At 47.3% G+C, this 17,434-nt stretch overlaps 1 protein-coding gene across 2 annotated transcripts in view; it reads left to right on the top strand.

Moving 5' to 3' along the window:
- Positions 1 to 17,434, top strand: part of MAP2K4 (mitogen-activated protein kinase kinase 4) — a 65,418-nt gene that overhangs the window by 39,010 nt on the left and 8,974 nt on the right. For both annotated transcript variants that reach the window (XM_036394528.2, XM_036394529.2), the window contains 4 exons: positions 8,217 to 8,336; positions 14,373 to 14,492; positions 15,253 to 15,304; positions 15,712 to 15,839. In XM_036394528.2, coding sequence (XP_036250421.1) covers positions 8,217 to 8,336; positions 14,373 to 14,492; positions 15,253 to 15,304; positions 15,712 to 15,839 — 420 coding nt within the window. The remainder of the gene's footprint in view (positions 1 to 8,216; positions 8,337 to 14,372; positions 14,493 to 15,252; positions 15,305 to 15,711; positions 15,840 to 17,434) is intronic.

Here is a 17,434-nt window from a genome sequence, read left to right as displayed (position 1 = left end):
AAAGTCTCCAGTGGAGCCAGAGGTTGCCTGTAGCTAAAGGCTGGTTTCTTTCAGGTGCCTTTGGCAGAGCTCACGGGTGTAGTTTGCAGGTGATAGGTTGAAAAACGTTGGTGTAGTGAAATGATTCCTGGACAGCTCCATCTTCTCAGACTCAGGGTGTGTGACTTGGGTAGGGTGTGAAGGGGGCACACCCCCAGGGCTGAGTGGCTGTTTCCTGGAGCTCTGCAGTGGCTACAGCCGTGTGGAGAAGGACTTTGTTGGATTACCTCACGTCATGGAGAAGCTGTGTCTGCTGGCACAGGGCTTCTCTTGTCCCACACTGTTTGCACAAGGGCTTTTCAGCACCCTAGGAGAGCCTTGCTGAGGGCCCGTGGTGCAGGTACAGCCATGTGGGAAGCAGAAGGTGTCCTTGAAGCACATGGCTGGAGATGGCACAGTGCAGCATGTTGAGCTGGCTTTCCCAGGGGATGAGGTGTTGTTCTGGGCTTGGGGCCTCACTTTTAAACAAGTAAATCTGCTTTATTTACAGTGACTAAACTGTTAAAGTTGTGGGCTGGGCTGGTGCCACCTTCTTTCCTCTGACCCTGTTTCTTTCAAGCTGGGGAAGAAAGGTTGGAGGGTTTGGGCAACAGCATCATTTCTAAAACAGTAGTGGTAAGCAACTGTTCTGTTTGTCCCAGTGGGGAGAAAACACAAAATTCAGCAAAGGGAGACCTGTGGGTGGAACAGTGAGGCCTCCAAGGCAGCAGCAGCAATTCCCCAGACTGGATGGTGCAGTTCTTGGAGATGAGGTTTCAGGATGGGGCTGAGCTTAGGCTAGTGACTAGTTCATCCCACACTCCTCAGATCTTCCTTTCTCAGCCTCCTGATGCTTTTGGGGCAGCCATGGCTGTGCATTAATCTTCTGCTCCTTCTCTGTCTTAATCTGTCCATGCTGGGGACTGTCCCCCTCCTGCTCTCTCTTTATCTCAAACTTTGTGGTCTCTTCACTGTGGAACTGTTGCCTTCAGCCATGTGTTCTCCTTCAGCATAAAGCTCTTCTGAAAGAGAAGTTTGAGAAGGGAAGTTGTGCTTTGTGAAAATGTCTCAGTTTAGTGAGGCCTTGGCTATGATCTCTGTGGCACCTGCAGCTCTGAGGTGTGGCACTGTGCTGGGGGCAGGTGACAGGGTCCCCTTACAGCTGGATGGTGCAGCCAGTGTCTGATCATTTGGTTGAGCTGCTGTTGTTCCTGTGCTTCCCCAAGAGCAGCGCCGGTGCAGCAGGCCAAGCATCCTTGGAAGGACATTCAACACAAGGAAACAGCTTTATGGAAGCTGCAAACCAAAAGTTAGCTGTTCTGTGCTGCTCACTAGATGCAGAGAAAATTGGTGCAGGGGCCTGTCCCAACTGCTCCTTCATCCTTCTCCACCACTCCCCAAATTTCCACTACTGTTGCTGCAAACTCCCAGTGCAGTCAGGAAATTCCTACCCCACTTCTGGAAGGGCTGTGTCCTGCTTGCAGCTACCATGACCAGGCTTGTCACCCCATTCTGCCACAGGGAGATTCAAAAATCCTCCTTGTTTTGCAGGTGTGCAGTTTGAAACATTGCTCATTTCCCCTGGCTGGAGTCTTCCTCTGGCTGAAGGCAGCTCCTGCTGTGCCAGGCCAGCTGGGCACCTCTGGTCACTCATCCTGCTCCCCTCAAAGGCTGTGCCTGCCAGAGCATATCTTCAAACCCTGTTCCCAGCTCCTTTCTCTTGCTTTTTGTAGCCTGTCCTGCCTTTGCCCAAGGAACTGTTCCTTGAAGCTTGCCAAGCTTTCCCCTGCTTGGGAAAGTTCAGTGTCGCAGGGCACACGGGCTCCTGTGCCCCCAGGGCTCCCCCAGCACAGCCTTTTTTCTTACCACTGAAGGAAAACAATTCCTGAGGGCTGAAATCTCAGCAAAATAACTTGAGATCTGCAGGTGGAGACACTGTTTTCTTTCATTTTTCCCTGTAACTCGTTTTGGACTATCAGCCCATGCTGATGGTTGTGATTTCTGTCCTGGCAGATGCAATCCCGGTACCTTTAATGAGTCTCCTGGAACGGGCAGGGCTGCCAGGCCCTGGGTGAGTCAGGCTTTTCATCTGTGCTCCAGAGTCAGTAGAAGAGGAGGAAAATGAGCCTGAAATGAGCTTTGATGTGTCACTGGCTAAAACCACTCCAGCAAAGCTTCAGCAGGTGGAGCATGGCAGGGATGATGGTGATGAGCTCTTGTGCCCTGTCCTGCTCCTCCCTCTCCTTTAGCCTTGGTCATTCTCTGTGAATACTTGTTTTAATTACAAAAAGACATTCTGTGCCTCTTTGGGAACAGGCTGGAGTGGGCTGCAGGAGCAGGGACCTGGTCCTCCTGTTGCTGCCACCTGCAATTGTTTGTGCCTTATGCTTTCTGCCATAGAGAGCTGCTTCCTAGAGCTATCAGGAGGAGGGGGAGAGAATGTAGGAAAGAGGGGGATTTGTGTTCAAACCTTTCTCATTTTTGCCCCTAGAAAATGTTGCATTATGTTCTCCTCATCTTCCAAGTTTTTATTTCCAAATAAAAACCAATCCTTTCATGCTTTAGATCACTTCCTTTCAGATCTTCCTGGAGATGCACTTTTTTACTCCAGGTCAACTGCCATCACAGTCTTCCTGTCACTGAAAATACACTTTTCATTTTCTTTAGGATTTTTTTGGCATATGAGGTCAAGACTTTTCCAGGTGGGAAAGAGAACAGCCCAGTTTTGTCCAGTGCCAGATTTGGCTATGCAAAGCATAAATGCAAGGCCAGTTTGTATGTTGAATCCTCACTTGGTCAGGTTTCTCCTCCTGGCTCCTCATTTTCCTAGGAGAAGTCTCTTTTCCTGGCTGATGTGTGTCTGCTGCACCAGCTCTTTGTGATTTTGCCTGGTCAGACTTTCCAGTTCTACCCACTACCCTTTGATTTTGCTTCTGGTTTCTTGTTTTTGTGTTAAGTCTGGTTTTCCCCAGTCCATAAGTGACTTGTGACCATTGTCCTGGGCTTCCCACTGTGCAGAGAGCCCTGGTTCCTCCTCAGGATCTGCTCCAGTGCTGTCCTGGTTTTGTCTGAGAGTCTCCAGAGTATGTGCAATTCTCCAGCCCTTTTTGTATTTGCCTCCAGCATCACCACATGGTGTTGCCCCAGCTGCTGCAGGGACTGTGCCTCTTGTTCTGTGAGGGTACCACAAATTAGAGGCACATGGAGAAGCCCCATTTATTTGGAGGAAATGTTTTCTTGGGAAACTCGCCCAGCTGCTGAGGGTTGTAGTTTCTGGCCTGAGGTTTCCTTCTGGCCCTGGTGATAGTTCACACAAAAAGGATGCTTTAAAAGATCCCTGGAATATGAATTGAAAAAAATAGCCCAAACTGGAATGAAAGCTGGGGAGCATTATTCCAGTTAGAGCAGGATGCTCTGCTTTGCACTGAAATGCTGTACATGGTGTGGGTTCTGTTAGCCAGGGTACTTCACAGTGCCTCTGAAGGCTGGGGAAGCTGCTTGTTTGAAAAGTTCATAAAAGAAATAAGAACATATTTAAAACAGTCAGCCTTTGATGTGTTGGGTGGCTCCTGTGCAGGTCAGGAGCCTAAACACAGCAGTGGTGTCCTGAGCATCTGGTGTTCCTGGCAGTGATGTGTCAGCCTCAGGCTCAGGCAGATCTTCACCTGCTCCTCACCTCTTCTGTCCTTCAGCAGGGAACACCTCAGGTACCTGGGGTTCACCATCAGCACCTTCTCCCAGTTTTGTTTCAACCAGTTCAGCTGGCTGAGAAATACATCACCAAGAGATGAGTGGAGTGGTTTGTGCTTTGGTTGGCCTTCAGGCTTCTTATTGCTGCTCCATGGAAGCATCTTGCACTTCTTTCTAATTGAATTATTTTTCTGTCAGGAATGGTTACAGCTGGGAGAGTAACCCAGCTGGAGAAGAGGGTGGTTTTGTCCACAGTGTTCGATTTTCCCCCACCTCAAAAGAAAGTGATCTTCATCCGTAGGCCAGAATTTTCTGTGTCTTCCAATATCCTCAGCCTGGCTGACTTAGTCCCACTGCAGTATTGTCTAGTCCAGCCTCCAGTTACAGTCAGTGTCTCCAGCCATGGTTGCTGGTTTCCCGTTTTCTCTTTAGTTTAACAATATTTTTGACGTGCTCTACTTCTTCTCTAAACTTTTCCTAAGGAAATCAGAAGATTTTCAAGATCGGTTGGGTAATAATTGGAAGTGTCAAACCCACGAGCCCATGAAAGATCCCTGTTTTTCCTGGGGAGGCCATTAAGCCATGGAGCTGTTTCCTGTTCTGAGCACAGTGTCTCTTGCACATCATTTTGGTGGTCAGGGCTTGTTCTCTCATCCACAGCTTCAAACCAGAAGTTCCTGTCTGACTTTCTCAGGTTTTTCCATGGCAGTCTCAGAGCTAAAGAAGGTTGTTAAGTATCAAATGCCCCTGAGAGCAGAAATGAAACATTTATTTATCCCTCCATGGTCCCTCCATCCTTTCCTGGATGCCTGATAGCCCATAAAGGCCCACCAGAATGATACATTAATATACTTAGCTCCATCCAGAGCCAAATTTCTCTGTTCTTTCCGTGTCCATATGACTTCCAGAGAGAAGTCTTGGGATTTTATTGCCAAACCCTCATTGTAATTCTTCACACAATTGAGTGACACCTTCAGAATTTTCTGTTTCAGTCATTTGTTTAGGTCTGCTGGCTGAGAGTTGGGCAAACCAGTGTTCCCAGTCCTGCTGGAAGGGCAGCTGGGGAGGGAGTGGATGAGTAAGAGCTGGAAAGGAACGGTGAGAGAGAGTTAGAGCCTCATCACAGGAGGAGTGAAGCTGGTTGTGATCTACTTCAGTCAGCATTAAATGTATTTCAGATGGGGAGATAAATATTCCCATTTTAGCAGTGACTGGGCAAACCCTCTTTTTGTTGGGGTTTGTTGTCCCCAAATCCCTGCCATCCCATGGAAGGACACTTCTCCCATGGCACTGCCAGGCACTGCTGTGCTGAGCTTTCAGCTGAGGATGAGATGAGCTCCATGCTCAGGGCAGTTCTGGTTTCTCTCACAGCTCAAGGAGTTGAGTTTCAGTTTGGTGTTTACAGCTTTTTTTTTTTCCCCTTTTTTTTTTTAAGATATTTTTTCAACCAGTCACTTCATGCTGCACCTGAGCCTTTCTGTGTGCATATTGGGCTGGATGATGTCTCTTCTGTTTTGGGTCAAGTTTCTGGAATCTCACTGGTTTTAGGTTTCAGGGTGGCACAATCCACAGCACAGACTGTGCTTTTGCTGTTGATGCTACTCAGAGCATGGCTTCTTCTTCCTGGTGTTGAAAGGCTTTGTCCTAACCTGTGCTTGAATAAAAAGGGCTGGAGAATTTCTCCTAAGAGGATTTGATACAGTTTAAATTGGAGGCCAACAAGGAATTGTTGAAAAGGAGACTCCATAAGCTTCTACTACAAATCCCCCTTTTTCTATCTGTGGCTTGTTTGGCTGTGGGGTCACTTAGCAGTGACTTAGCAGTGACTGCCAGGAAGGTGACTGGGCTGAGATCTGTAAGGCCTGAGGTGAAGTCAGCCCCTGTCCATCCCTGTCTGAAATGCTGCCCTCAAGCAGCTGCCTTACCCTGTGTCTTCCTTCCCTGCCATGTCCCCTGTTCTTGGGGACTGTGCCTGTGGGAGCTGCTGCAGAGCTTTGCACCATGCCTGGGGTTTAGCCAGCAGGCTGTCTCATGGCTCAGGTGCTGTTGGGTACTGGCTGCTGTTGACTCTCCTCTCTCCCCTGTTCTGCTGCTGAGCTGGGGGTACTGCTGGCGCTGCAGCAGGCTCCCTGGCACACTCAGCTGAGCAGAGCCACCCCGTGCAGCCTGGGCTGACCCTGTCTGTGTGCTGTACTGCGTGCTGCTCCTCAGAGTTCTCCTTTCTCTTGACTTTGCCAGTCTCCAGCACTGCTGTCTGAGACCTCTCAATCTTCCATCTCAGCATTCCTCTCACTCCCTGCAGCAGTATTTGTTGTAGTGTCCACATTGGCTTCTCAAGCTGTCCTCTGCCCTGTAGCTGACCCACTGTCTGTGCTCTGGGTGCTTTGCCAGCCCTTTCTTGATGGGGAGCTCGTGTTTGAGAAGAGGAGTGTTTGAGTTTGCTGTTCTGGGGTGCCATTAAAATCACCTCCACCATAGTGTGTATTTCACATGGTTTCCAGTGCTGGAGAAGTAACAGCAGAGGAGCAATGTCAGAGGTGGGAGGAGATGCTTTCAGGAGAAGAGGTGGAATTTGAGGAGGATGCTGTGGGGTTGGCTGTGACAGGATTGTGCAGGTGCAAGGGGATTGCAGAGCAGGGCTGGGACAACTCTCAGATGACCAGGAAAGGGGCTTTTTGGAGACAGACACGGAGTGGGCCCAGAGGGAGAACACAAGTTACAATATGGAGAAAAGCTCCTGGTTCCTCACCAGAGATGACCCACACATTTTCAGTGTGGGTCATGTCTCAGTGAGAAGCTGAGCTATTGGTCATAGGTCTTACCATGGTGGCTTTGGCATCCATCACCTTTCTGTGGAGGTCAGAGCAGTGACATTTCCATTTCAGTGCTGCTGGTGTGTCACTTGGAGAGAGACATTTCATTCTGCTTGGCCTTCAGCCTCTGGGGGGATTGCAGAGCTTTGTACAGTGAGGGCACAAGAGCAGGGAACAGCCAGTGGCTGCCTGAGCTTGTGTGACACAGACCTGAACCAGTGACCTGGAGGTGAAGTGCTTTAGGTCCATTCCTGGCCCGTTCTTGCTCTGTTGGTGGCACAGAACCCCACGTGCTCAGCACATCATGGATATTATGGACTGTGGGTGCTGGACAAGTCTCCTGACAGGTCCCCAAGAACTCTAGAATTCACAGGGTGGGAAAATGGCAATAAAAACATATTATTTACTGGTCTAGACCAAACTAGAGGTGCTAGAACATTAAGAACAAGTGGTTAAATACCAAAATACCAGGATACACTACAGGTAAGGAAAATTACAGTGTTGATACTGTCCTTGTTTTGAATGGATCATCACAAAATAAGTCCTAAAGTACATAAGGGTGCACTGTTTCACATGTGGTGCTATATAAATGACCAGCCTTTAAAGTACCTTCATTCACCTGGCCTGGGCTGGCTATTGTGTGTGGTCCTGATGCCACCAGCAGTTGCCCACAGGGCCATAGTGTTGGTGAAGTGCTATATCTTGCAGATTTTTTCCACAAGCTTGAATAATTTTTCTTTCTTGGGTAGCCATGTAGTTTTTGTCCCTGAGGATGGTCCTGGCTACCTCTGTTGCTTTGGACTTCTTGCCAGATATTTTTTCTTGGTTTTTTTAATGGTTTTTCAACATGAGTCACAGCTTCAGGATCACGATTTCCTCACTTGTGATTCAGAGAAAGTATTAATTAGTGCAAGATGTTAAATATATCTGTAAAATCACATGAAAAACTGTATGGTCATCTCCATCCTTCATTTAACCAATTTCATGTTTGAAAATGGACAGTTTTCTGTTTTCAAATGTGCATTGTTCTTTCAAGCCCAAATGAAACTTTTCATAATATATAGTGTATATATAGCATAGTGTACATATATATACACACATGGGGTATGTATCTCTATAAACTATCTTTTATACAGTGTTGATGTTCCCTCAGCCAGTGCTAGGTAAAGGGTGTTGGTTTTATGAGAAGAGCTCAGAGGACTGCTGCCATCATTAACATTACCAGAGAAATGTGTTCCCTGGGTTATGTGGCAGTCCCTTCTCCCCAGCCATGGAGGAGGCTGTGGAAGGAGCTTTTTTGGCTTCTTGGACATTTTAAACATAATGTTCCTTGGTTAAATTTCAAACCAGTCTTCAAGCCCCTTCCAACACGGCTAAGAGCTGTGTGGGAATTTGTTTTGAAATGAAAGCCTGGATGGGGTATTTTGCTGTAGTTTTCAATGACATTTGAGCTCTTTAATTTCTTCCTGACATTTCATCTGAAAGTGTTGATGCTTATGTGGGGACTGAGGGCTTTACAGTCTGATTAAACAGCTTTAGAAGTGTTCAGTTACATTTCTTATTTGGGAGCACTGCTTGATTCTCCAGAGTGTTTTTGAGCATGCTTGGCTTTGGGGTCCTGGTCTCCAGCAGCAGGGCTGAGGATGCAGTAATGGCATGGAAGTGATGAAGTCTCTGCCACTCTTCCTCTTTCAGAGAATTCGGTCGACAGTGGATGAGAAGGAGCAGAAGCAGCTTCTGATGGACCTGGATGTGGTGATGAGAAGCAGTGACTGCCCGTACATTGTTCAGTTTTATGGCGCGCTCTTCAGAGAGGTGGGCACCCCAAACTTGCTTCACTTGTAGCAGAGTTTGGGTTTTACCTTATTTTTTTTTTCCTTTTTGTCATTTTAAATTCGTACTAAGGAGGAGAAAATTGATTTAAATTAGGTTTCTTGGTTCTCCACTTTTACTCAGGGGTGTTTAGCCAGGAGACCCAGGTGTCTGGGCACTTCTGAGCAAGCATTTGGTGCCTTTGCAACAGGAGTTTTGGAGAAGATGAATGTTGAAACCTGACTGCTGCCTCTCCTTCCTACAGTATCTCCTCTGCAGGCTTGGATTATCCCTGCTCCTGTAATTGCTTTGTTATTGAAACTGCCACAGTGTAGGGGGACAGACGTGGAGCCCTTGCCTGTTTTCCATTACTTCAGCACAAATCCAGTCCCTCTCCTCAAGGGAAGGAGGAAAACAGAGACCTAAGGGCTGCAGGTGGTCTTTGGGGATTATCAGGCATAGCAGCCTGTGCAGTCTTGTGGGGTTTTACTGGAAAACATTAGAGAGAGGTCAGTGTTGTAGGTAAAACCCAAAACTGTCTGTGAATATTTTAATTCCTGCTTCTGGAGAGTCTGCCTCTGTAATTTTGCCAGGTCACTCCTCTGGCTTTAAATCTCATTCTCTAAAATAGGCATAATAATCCTTCCTTTTCCCATGCTCTGCTTTTTCTGATCTTTTTGGACACAGAGCCATTTTGGGTCAGCAGGCATTGTCCATGCTCACACAGTACAAGCTCCTGCCATGTGTGGAGCCTCAGCTTGGCTGGAAATTCCCAGCTTTGCTGAGATGAAGGTGACAAGGCTGTCAGCTGGTGTGAGGAAAGGGCTGTGGACAAAACAGTGTCTTAGCAGATGCTGATGAGCAACATGCTCAGAGCTCTGCAAACCTCTCACCTCCCTTCAGCTCTGGCCACATCCCAGGGTGTGAATGTAAATACATAAACAACATAAAAACTTACTGTAATCAGCACTCAGATGGCAGCTTGGCTGCATTCTTTGTCATGTCCAAATTCTCATCATCCTGCAGCCAGGCAGGGCTCCCAGGGCTCCTTGCCTGCTCTGTCTGGGAAAGGTTTCATTGGCATTTCCCCTTCAGCATAAGTGGTGTTTGCTTCAGAGATGAAAGCCTTCCCCTCCCCTTGGTCCCCACTGCCTAGGGATGCTCCAAGTCACCTTCTTCAGGGGTACCCAGGGTGAGCTGGGAGGCTTCCATAAAGTTTTCTGTCTTGTCTCATTAATTATTTGTTCCAATATTAATATTGGATAATAAAATATCTTAGTATTTTAAATATAGCAAAGTATGATGCCAGAGAAGCACAGGAAGGGAAAAAAGGAATTTCATCAGGATGTTTGGATCTGTCTGACCCCCCAGTCTGTTTATCAGATCTGTTCTCAAATAACTGTGAAAGATCCAGGTCACTGCTGCACCATCCCCTGAGGTGTAAGAGCTCATGGGACGTTGGTAAAGACCAAAACTCTCTCAGGAAATCTGCAGCAAACTATATAAAACAAAGCTCTTTGTTCCAGCATTTCAAGGTGAAAAGTAAGGAAATCCTTTTGGGGTTACCTGCTCTGAGCTGGGATTCAGCTGTAGATGGAGCAACCAATGAGAAATCTTCTTTGCCTGCTCCTAAAAGGTGACAGACTTCATGTGAGCCTCTTTACAGGAATTTAAGAGGCTGAATAGGCAGCTTGTGCAGTCAGAGGGTTGGCAGGATCCAGGCAGCTCCAGGAGAAGCAGCAGGGCAGCTGGCACAAAGGGAAGGCAGGCAGCCTCCCACAACAGGGAGTGTTTGATGTGGAGAAGCAGATCTAAGCTCTGGGATCCTGACAGTTTGGGAGTACTAAACCAAAAATTGGATAAAGTTATGCAAGGTCTTACTTTTGTAGCCAGACAAATGTCCCAGCTTGCAGTCAGGGAAGTAGCTGTGAACACAAGTTCCTGTGGCAGCCTCTGTGAATACCAGCAGTTTGATTTGGAAAGGCAGGAAATACTACACACAAATTTCTGTAGTTGTATTTTCTCTTGCTTGTTCCACATTTTGTGACAGGGAGAGTCTTCTCTGGGTCCCGCTTGTCCCTCAGCTGGCAGCACCTGAACCTTCATCACTTGCTGCCTGTTCTTCAGTCAGGAGGGACATTTCTGTCACTGTATGTCTGTGTGTAACAGTGCAACAAGCACAGGTTGATTGTCAGGTGCAGGACTTGGCTTCAGCTCATTCTCACCCACTAGATGAGATTAAATTGCCTGGTCAATGAAACAAGAACAAAGCTGAAAAAGTAAAAGACAGTGTTTCAGTCTATGCATGGAATCAGGGGCTTCAGTGCACCATGGCTGGCTTTTTGGGCTACCAGCTCATGTCCAGTTTTTCATCCACCAGTATCTCCCAGCCCTTCTCCTCAGGGCTGCTCTAAATTCCATCATCATTATACTGGTGAGTGCCTTCAGCCAAGTGCAGGATCTTGCACTCACTGAGCTTCATGGGTTCCCCCTGGCCCCAGGAGACCAGCTGGTTTTTCCATACTGCACCCAGGAGAGCCCAGAGTCCTGCTAGTGCACACAGAGCTGCGCACATCAGCCATCAGAGATCTGATTGGAAGAGTATCTCGTGCTCACGTGTTTCCTCTCAAGGCTGTGCTTGATAGATGGGGGGAGAAAAAATAAAAAAGTTGGTTGACAGGGGTTCTGCAAACATTTCACTTGAGTCTCTCCTTGTGAGAAGAGAGGAGCTGTGGGCTGAGCCCACTGGAACCCCCGAGACACCCCTGAGCATTGCTGTTTTAAGAGGTTTTTAGGTCTGAGGAAAAAAGAGGTTTTTCTTGCCTGTGTGCTACAAGCTTTACAACTGCTCTGGTTTGAAACAGTACCTGTAAAGCTGGGAATGTTTGGGTAGTTACCATGACCACACTAGTGGCTCTTGGGAGTACCTGTTCTGATTGTGTTTCTTTTTAAGAGAGGAAGAGGAAAGAAGCCTTATCTGACTTGGAATCTCAGGAGTGACTCCTACACAGTGCAAGTGTAGTTGAGCCAAGTTTAAACCAATAAGTTCAATACTTGATAAAATTATTCAATGAAAAATTCATTGCAAGTTGCAGAACGTGCTTAGGAAGCTGGGTAAATCAGCCCATGGGGAGCTTCTGCTGGCAGGGGAGAGGAGCTGGGATGGATGTGTTGGTAGCACAGTGCTGGGCTGGTGTGAATTGCTGACACAGCCTTGCTCAGTTTGATCTCTTTGCTGTTGATGCACCTCACACTGTTTTTATGGAAATCCTTGACTGTGCTGCCTTTCCTCAGCACATCTGTCCCCATTGTCAGTCCCTGGTCTGTAGGAAAAGTGTCCTGTGTGCCATGTCAATATGTGATGGTGGTGATGGTGACATTTGTCAGTCTCTGTCACTGGTGTAGCTGCATGAAGAGCTGGCTGTCCCTGCAGTGAGCAGATGTGATAAACCTTCGGTGTTTATACAGAGTGGTGGGTGTTGGCAGGGACCCCTGAGGTCACTTCTTCCAACCCCCCATGATCAGCTGGGGCCACTTGACCAGGATTGTGCCCAAAAAGCCTTTGAATCTCTCCAGGGACAGAGTCTCCACAGTCTCCTGGGGCAGCCTGTGCCAGTGACTAATCCCCCTCACAAAAAGTGTTTCCTCACGCTCCGAGGGAACCTCCTGTGTGTCCTGCTCGTGTTGCTCAGCACCACTGAGCAAACCTGGCTCCATCCCCTGTGCAGTTTCCCTTTAGGTTGATGAGGTTCCCCTGAACCTTCTCCAGGCTGAGCAGTCCTGGCTTTATCAGCCTTTCTCATGGGGAGGATGCTCCTGTTCCTCAGTCACCTTAGCTGCCCTTTGCTGGAGTCTCTCTTGCACTGGGAGCCCAGCACTGGTCACAGCACTCCAGGTGTGCCTCACCATTGCTGGACTGAGGGGAAGGGAAGGATCACCTCCCTCCACCTGCTGGTGATGCTTTGCCTCATCAGCCCTGCAAAGATGCATTGTAGGCTCATGTTCAGTTTAACGTCCACCTGGAGCCACAGGTCCTTTCCAGGTGAGCTCCTCTCCAGATGGGTGACATCCTTGTGACACCTGCTCCCTTGTCAATGGGAATTCTCTGCATTGAGAAGCTGAAGCATCTCCATTGCTTTTATGTCTGTCCTGGACAGAGATATTTTGAATTAAATGCACAGGGTGTTCCTGGACATTTTTTGGAATGCCTACAAGATGTGCATTAGCACCTGGTAATCTAATACCCAGTAAGGACTAAAATACATTCTTTGGAAGAGTAGCTCTAACAGGAAGAGAAAATTAAAGCACTTCTTTTGTCATTTTATGATCAGAAATCAACCTGACTTAAGAGGCAAAATGTAAAGTGAAGCTCCCATTAGGGTGGTTTTGTCCTCACAGTTCACAGTGGAGCAGGACTTACCCATGTCCATCAGCACTTGTTGGTATTTGGTCAGGAGACAGCTGAGTCCCCAGCCAGTCTTCCTTTTTTCTTCCTGTTAAAATTCACCAATTTGCCAACAGATAAGGCTCTCCAAGTCCCAGGAAGAGGTAGCCTGTAGAGTTTTGGGTCTTGCCACCAGCCTTAAGGATGCTGCATAGTGGAAAAGGTGTTATCTTTTTCCATTGATCTTGCTGACATGAATTAATGTAGGGCTGGTAGGTTTTTATATTACCAGATCAATAAATGCCCTCATTCAGGAGTTCTGTATGGCATCTACTTCAGGACACCAGTAAAACAAGTCTTTCCTTGAGTTCTTTTGATCATAAAAGGGATTTTTTAATGCTTAAAAGTTACCATTGGATAGAAATTTGTTGTACTTCTTTGAGGTTTCAGTACCATACCCATCCCAACCTGTGATGCAGAGTGCATGTGAAGCCTTGGTTGTGATGATGGCTCTGCTCAATGTTGTTCACTTGGTTTGTTTTACTGTCCAAACAGTTTTACTGTTGTAACCTGGGCAATGGAAGCCACTCCCAGTCCTGGTGCATCTGGACATAAATACAAGGCTGCAGTGGTCAGTGGTGTTCTGGCTCTCTGGAACCACTGCAGTCCCCCACAGTCTCAGTACAATAGCCCAGCAATATAGCCCTGTCACAATTGTTTTATAAAAATCTGATCAAAACAGAAGCAGTTTTTGAATGATCCTGTGGCCAGTAGAAGCAGTCCATGAGAGAGAGGCTGCTCTCACTACAGACAGCTCATGAAGCTCTGGTGGGCTTCCAGTCTCACTTGATTTACGCACATCACTGCCACTGGAGCCACGTTGCTTGTCCTGAGCCACTCTCCATTGAATGCAAGTGCTTCATCTGCACTTTGCCTTTGTTGCTAATGCAGAAAAGAGAAATTTTCTACATGTACTGCCCAATTTCATTTCTATAGTTCAAATCTGAGCAGTTCCTTAGCCAACTTCCTCCATAGCCAACGTGTGCTCTGTAGCAGTCCCGGTTCACCTTTTTCCAGGTCCCCTGAGGTGTGCTGGTCATGCCCTCATCCTGCTGTGCTGCTCTGGCCTCTTTCAGTGATGTCCCTGCTTCCATGCCTGTCACAACACTTACTCCATACTCCATCTTCTGCTTTTTTTTGGGTACAATAAGAGTTTTCTGGGCCCAGGCTTGTAGCAGCCCTTGAGTGGATGGCATCAGCTCCTGCTCTGCCTTGAGCCGATGTGAAAAGCTGATGCCAAATGAGCAGTGTAAGCTGGAGCTGCCCAAAGTCTTCTTCCTCAGCCACACAGCCCTTCCTAGGAAAGCAGCTCCCCTCTTCTGGGTGTTCCCCTGTGCCTGCAGCCTTCTGGAGAGCAAAACACTCTGTGAGGCTTGGATTCACCTGGGTTCAGGCATCTAAACTGTAATGTCAGGTGTGAGCTGGGCATGTAAATGCCTCTGCTGTGAATCATTGCTAAAACTAATCAAGCTGAATTCTATCCTTTCTATAGAATGCATGTTGCTGTTTATGTATTCCATAAGACTCAGTGGATCTCTGTATGCTCTCTGGATTTGTATTTCTCTTTTTTATCTCACATTCTTTTCTCTTTCCAGGGTGACTGTTGGATCTGTATGGAGCTCATGTCTACCTCGTTTGATAAGTTTTACAAATATGTATATAGTGTATTAGATGATGTTATTCCAGAAGAAATCTTAGGCAAAATCACTTTAGCTGTGAGTATTTTGTTAAGCCTTTTTGTTGAAGATAATTGAAAAGTTCAGATCCTTGTTTAGATCCCCCTCCATGTGAAAAGCTGGTTGGTCTGTGGAGCAGAATTGCTGCTGCTGTTTGCACCACACTGGGAATGGTTCTTCAGGGTGCTCATGACTTTTCCCCAGTATGTTACATGGTGTAAACAGAGCTCCTGGGATCAGTAATCAGTTCATAAACAGACCCCAGGACCATCTTCCTGCTCTGTCTGAATGTCAGCAGCAGCAGCAGCAGCAGCAGCAGCACAGGCACCAGCCCAGACCAGAGAAGCTTTGGCAGTCCTGTGCAAAGGCTCCCAAAAGCATTGGAGAACCTGGCTGATGTTTTCTGATATAACCTGGAAGTTCTGGTCTAATGAAAAGTCAGGTAATTGAAAAAGTTGTGACCTGTTGAAAAAAATAAAGCATAGGGCTTGAAATAAGTTATTGCTGAGGATAATTCACATCAGAGATTGTTCTGGCTCCACCTCTGGCTCCCCTCTCCCAGAGTGGGATCTTTGCAGGTCACAGGGGATGTGTGTTCACTTAAGTCCATACTCTCCCTTATATCACCTTCTGTTTGCAGAAAAGGTTCAGAGAAAAATGTTTTATTACATGGCATATTACAGCATTGATATCTCAATGTATTAAATGCTTTTTACCCCTGTTCTTGGAATGCCAAAAATGTAATAATCACAGGATTCTTACGGCATCTGCTTATTTTCCATCTCTTTTTCTTTCCTAGACTGTGAAAGCACTAAACCACTTAAAAGAAAACTTGAAAATCATTCACAGAGGTGAGTTCTTCATGTCTTTTCTTAACTTCATATCTTTTCTTCTTGTCTGTTAAAATAATTGCAAGAATTGTTAGTGGCCTTTGGTTCACTCCAAGTGTAAGCGCAGCACCTCTACCACCGTGAGTCTGAGTGCAGGTTTTGAACAAGTGTCCCAGTGCCTGTCCTGTTTCCCCTTGATGTGCTTTTTCGATGTAAGTGTGATTTCAGGGTGGCTGGGCATCTGCTGCTGCCTTTGGGCACGTGGCACCTCCGGGGCTGGCTCCATCCCCTCGTGCTCCCATGCAGGATCCAGCACCAAGGGTGACGGCGACGGCGCGGCCCTGCCGCCCTCCATCCCCTGCAGCTGCTCTGCTTGAAATCGAAACCTCCAGCCATGACTTACTGCTTTAAATTTGTTCCCCCTGCAGACATCAAACCTTCCAATATTCTTCTGGACAGAAATGGGAATATTAAACTCTGTGACTTTGGCATTAGCGGACAGCTCGTGGACTCCATTGCCAAAACGCGGGATGCAGGGTGCCGGCCGTACATGGCGGTGAGTGGGACAGGCTCTGGGGGATCCCATCCTGGAGGAGTGACAGAGATGAGAGATCTCTGAAGCCAGGTCATGGAACTTACGGTTTATTGCAAAGGGCCAAGTGCAGGGCCCTGCTGGGGGCTGCCAGCCACAGCTCGGACAAGCAAAGAGAGGTAAAGAGAGAGAAGGCAAGAGTGTGGTAGAGGGGATGAGAGAGCAGCGTTCCCGTTACAATACCATAAATCTTCTTCTGTGCTGAATATTCTAATTCTCACTCACCAATCTAGTACAAGATACAAATCCTGTAGCATTTACATACAGCCTGTAAGAATCATTACATTACCATACTGTGTTATCCTAAAAAGCCCTAAAAAGGGTCCTCTTTGGACCCCTTATGCTAAGCCAAAAAACTACTCTTTGGAAACCCTAAAAACTAATCTTTGCAGTAGTTTTAAACCCTAAAAACTCCTCCTTGGGCCCCTTCTGCCAAGCTGTAGGGTCTGCTCTGACCCTTGGACCTGCCTGCAAGCAGAGGGTGTTGTTCCATCAAAAGGGGATCACCTTCAGCCAGCCACACCATTGTTTTCCAGTTGTTCAGTAACTGAGGGATCTCAAAGCTTGCTTTCATTTCAATCTCGCTTATAGTCTCCATATTCTCCAAATCTTTTGCCAGGCAATCATATTGATAAGGCTTTCCTGTTTCATCTTCCCCAGCACACCCTCCCTGTGGGATGAACAGCCCTTTTCTGGATGAAACTGAGCTCTGGATCGAGCTCTGCTGTGGCAGTGTCATCCAGGCTGTGGCAAAGTGCCCCAGTTCCTGGGTTTTTGCTGGGTTCCTCTGCTGCTGCCAGGGCTGTGCTGCTGCAGTGGAGAGGAGCTCTGTGCCTTCCAGCAGCTCCAAAACACCATTGCCCAGGGGAGCAGGGCTGTCAGAGTGTGAGTTTGTCTTGGTCTGCAAGAAATCCATTTGCTCTGGTGAGATTATGTCACAGGAGTTATTGCAGAGCAGAATTACAGTGATTTTTGTAAACCACTTTAGTTCCAAAGGGTGCCAGAACTTCATTCCAGGAGAATGTGATTCTGGAGAGCAGCGGTAGCAGAGCAGCTGTGTGGAAATTGCTGGGGCTGAGCTGTGGCTCCTGGGAGTCTGTCCTGCCCTCTCCCTCCCAGAGAGAAAAGCTGTAGTGGTGATTTTGGAAGCTGTCTGAGGGTTTTAAACACTTCAGTGCTTCAGGGTGCTTTGAAAATGCGTCTCTGTTCTCACATGAGCCAAGGGTACATTGTGCAGGGAGCTGTGCCTGCTGCTGTTCATATAACTTTAATTTTAGTGCCTGTCTTTAATTTTTGTTACATATTTATGGCTCTGTATGCTGAAAAACTGGTTTTGGAACTCTTTTTATCTACCACCAAGTAGAAAAAAGGAAAATATCTCTCTTCCAAGGCATGTGTCCCACCTGGCCCAGGCCATGGCTCTCAGATGGCTTTTCTCTGACTGTGGTGTCCAAGGCAAAACCTGTCTGCCCTGACTCTGATCTTTCTTTGAGCCATGGGTGGGTGGCCAGTTCTACTCAGGCTGTTGGTGTAGTTATGCCATGACAGTTCCTGAGATG

This window comes from Molothrus ater, chromosome 19 (genome assembly GCF_012460135.2).
Source record: "Molothrus ater isolate BHLD 08-10-18 breed brown headed cowbird chromosome 19, BPBGC_Mater_1.1, whole genome shotgun sequence".
Classification (NCBI taxonomy): domain Eukaryota; kingdom Metazoa; phylum Chordata; class Aves; order Passeriformes; family Icteridae; genus Molothrus; species Molothrus ater.
The sequence above is the reverse complement of the archived record's forward strand: the minus strand, read 5'-3'. Positions and strand labels throughout refer to the sequence as shown.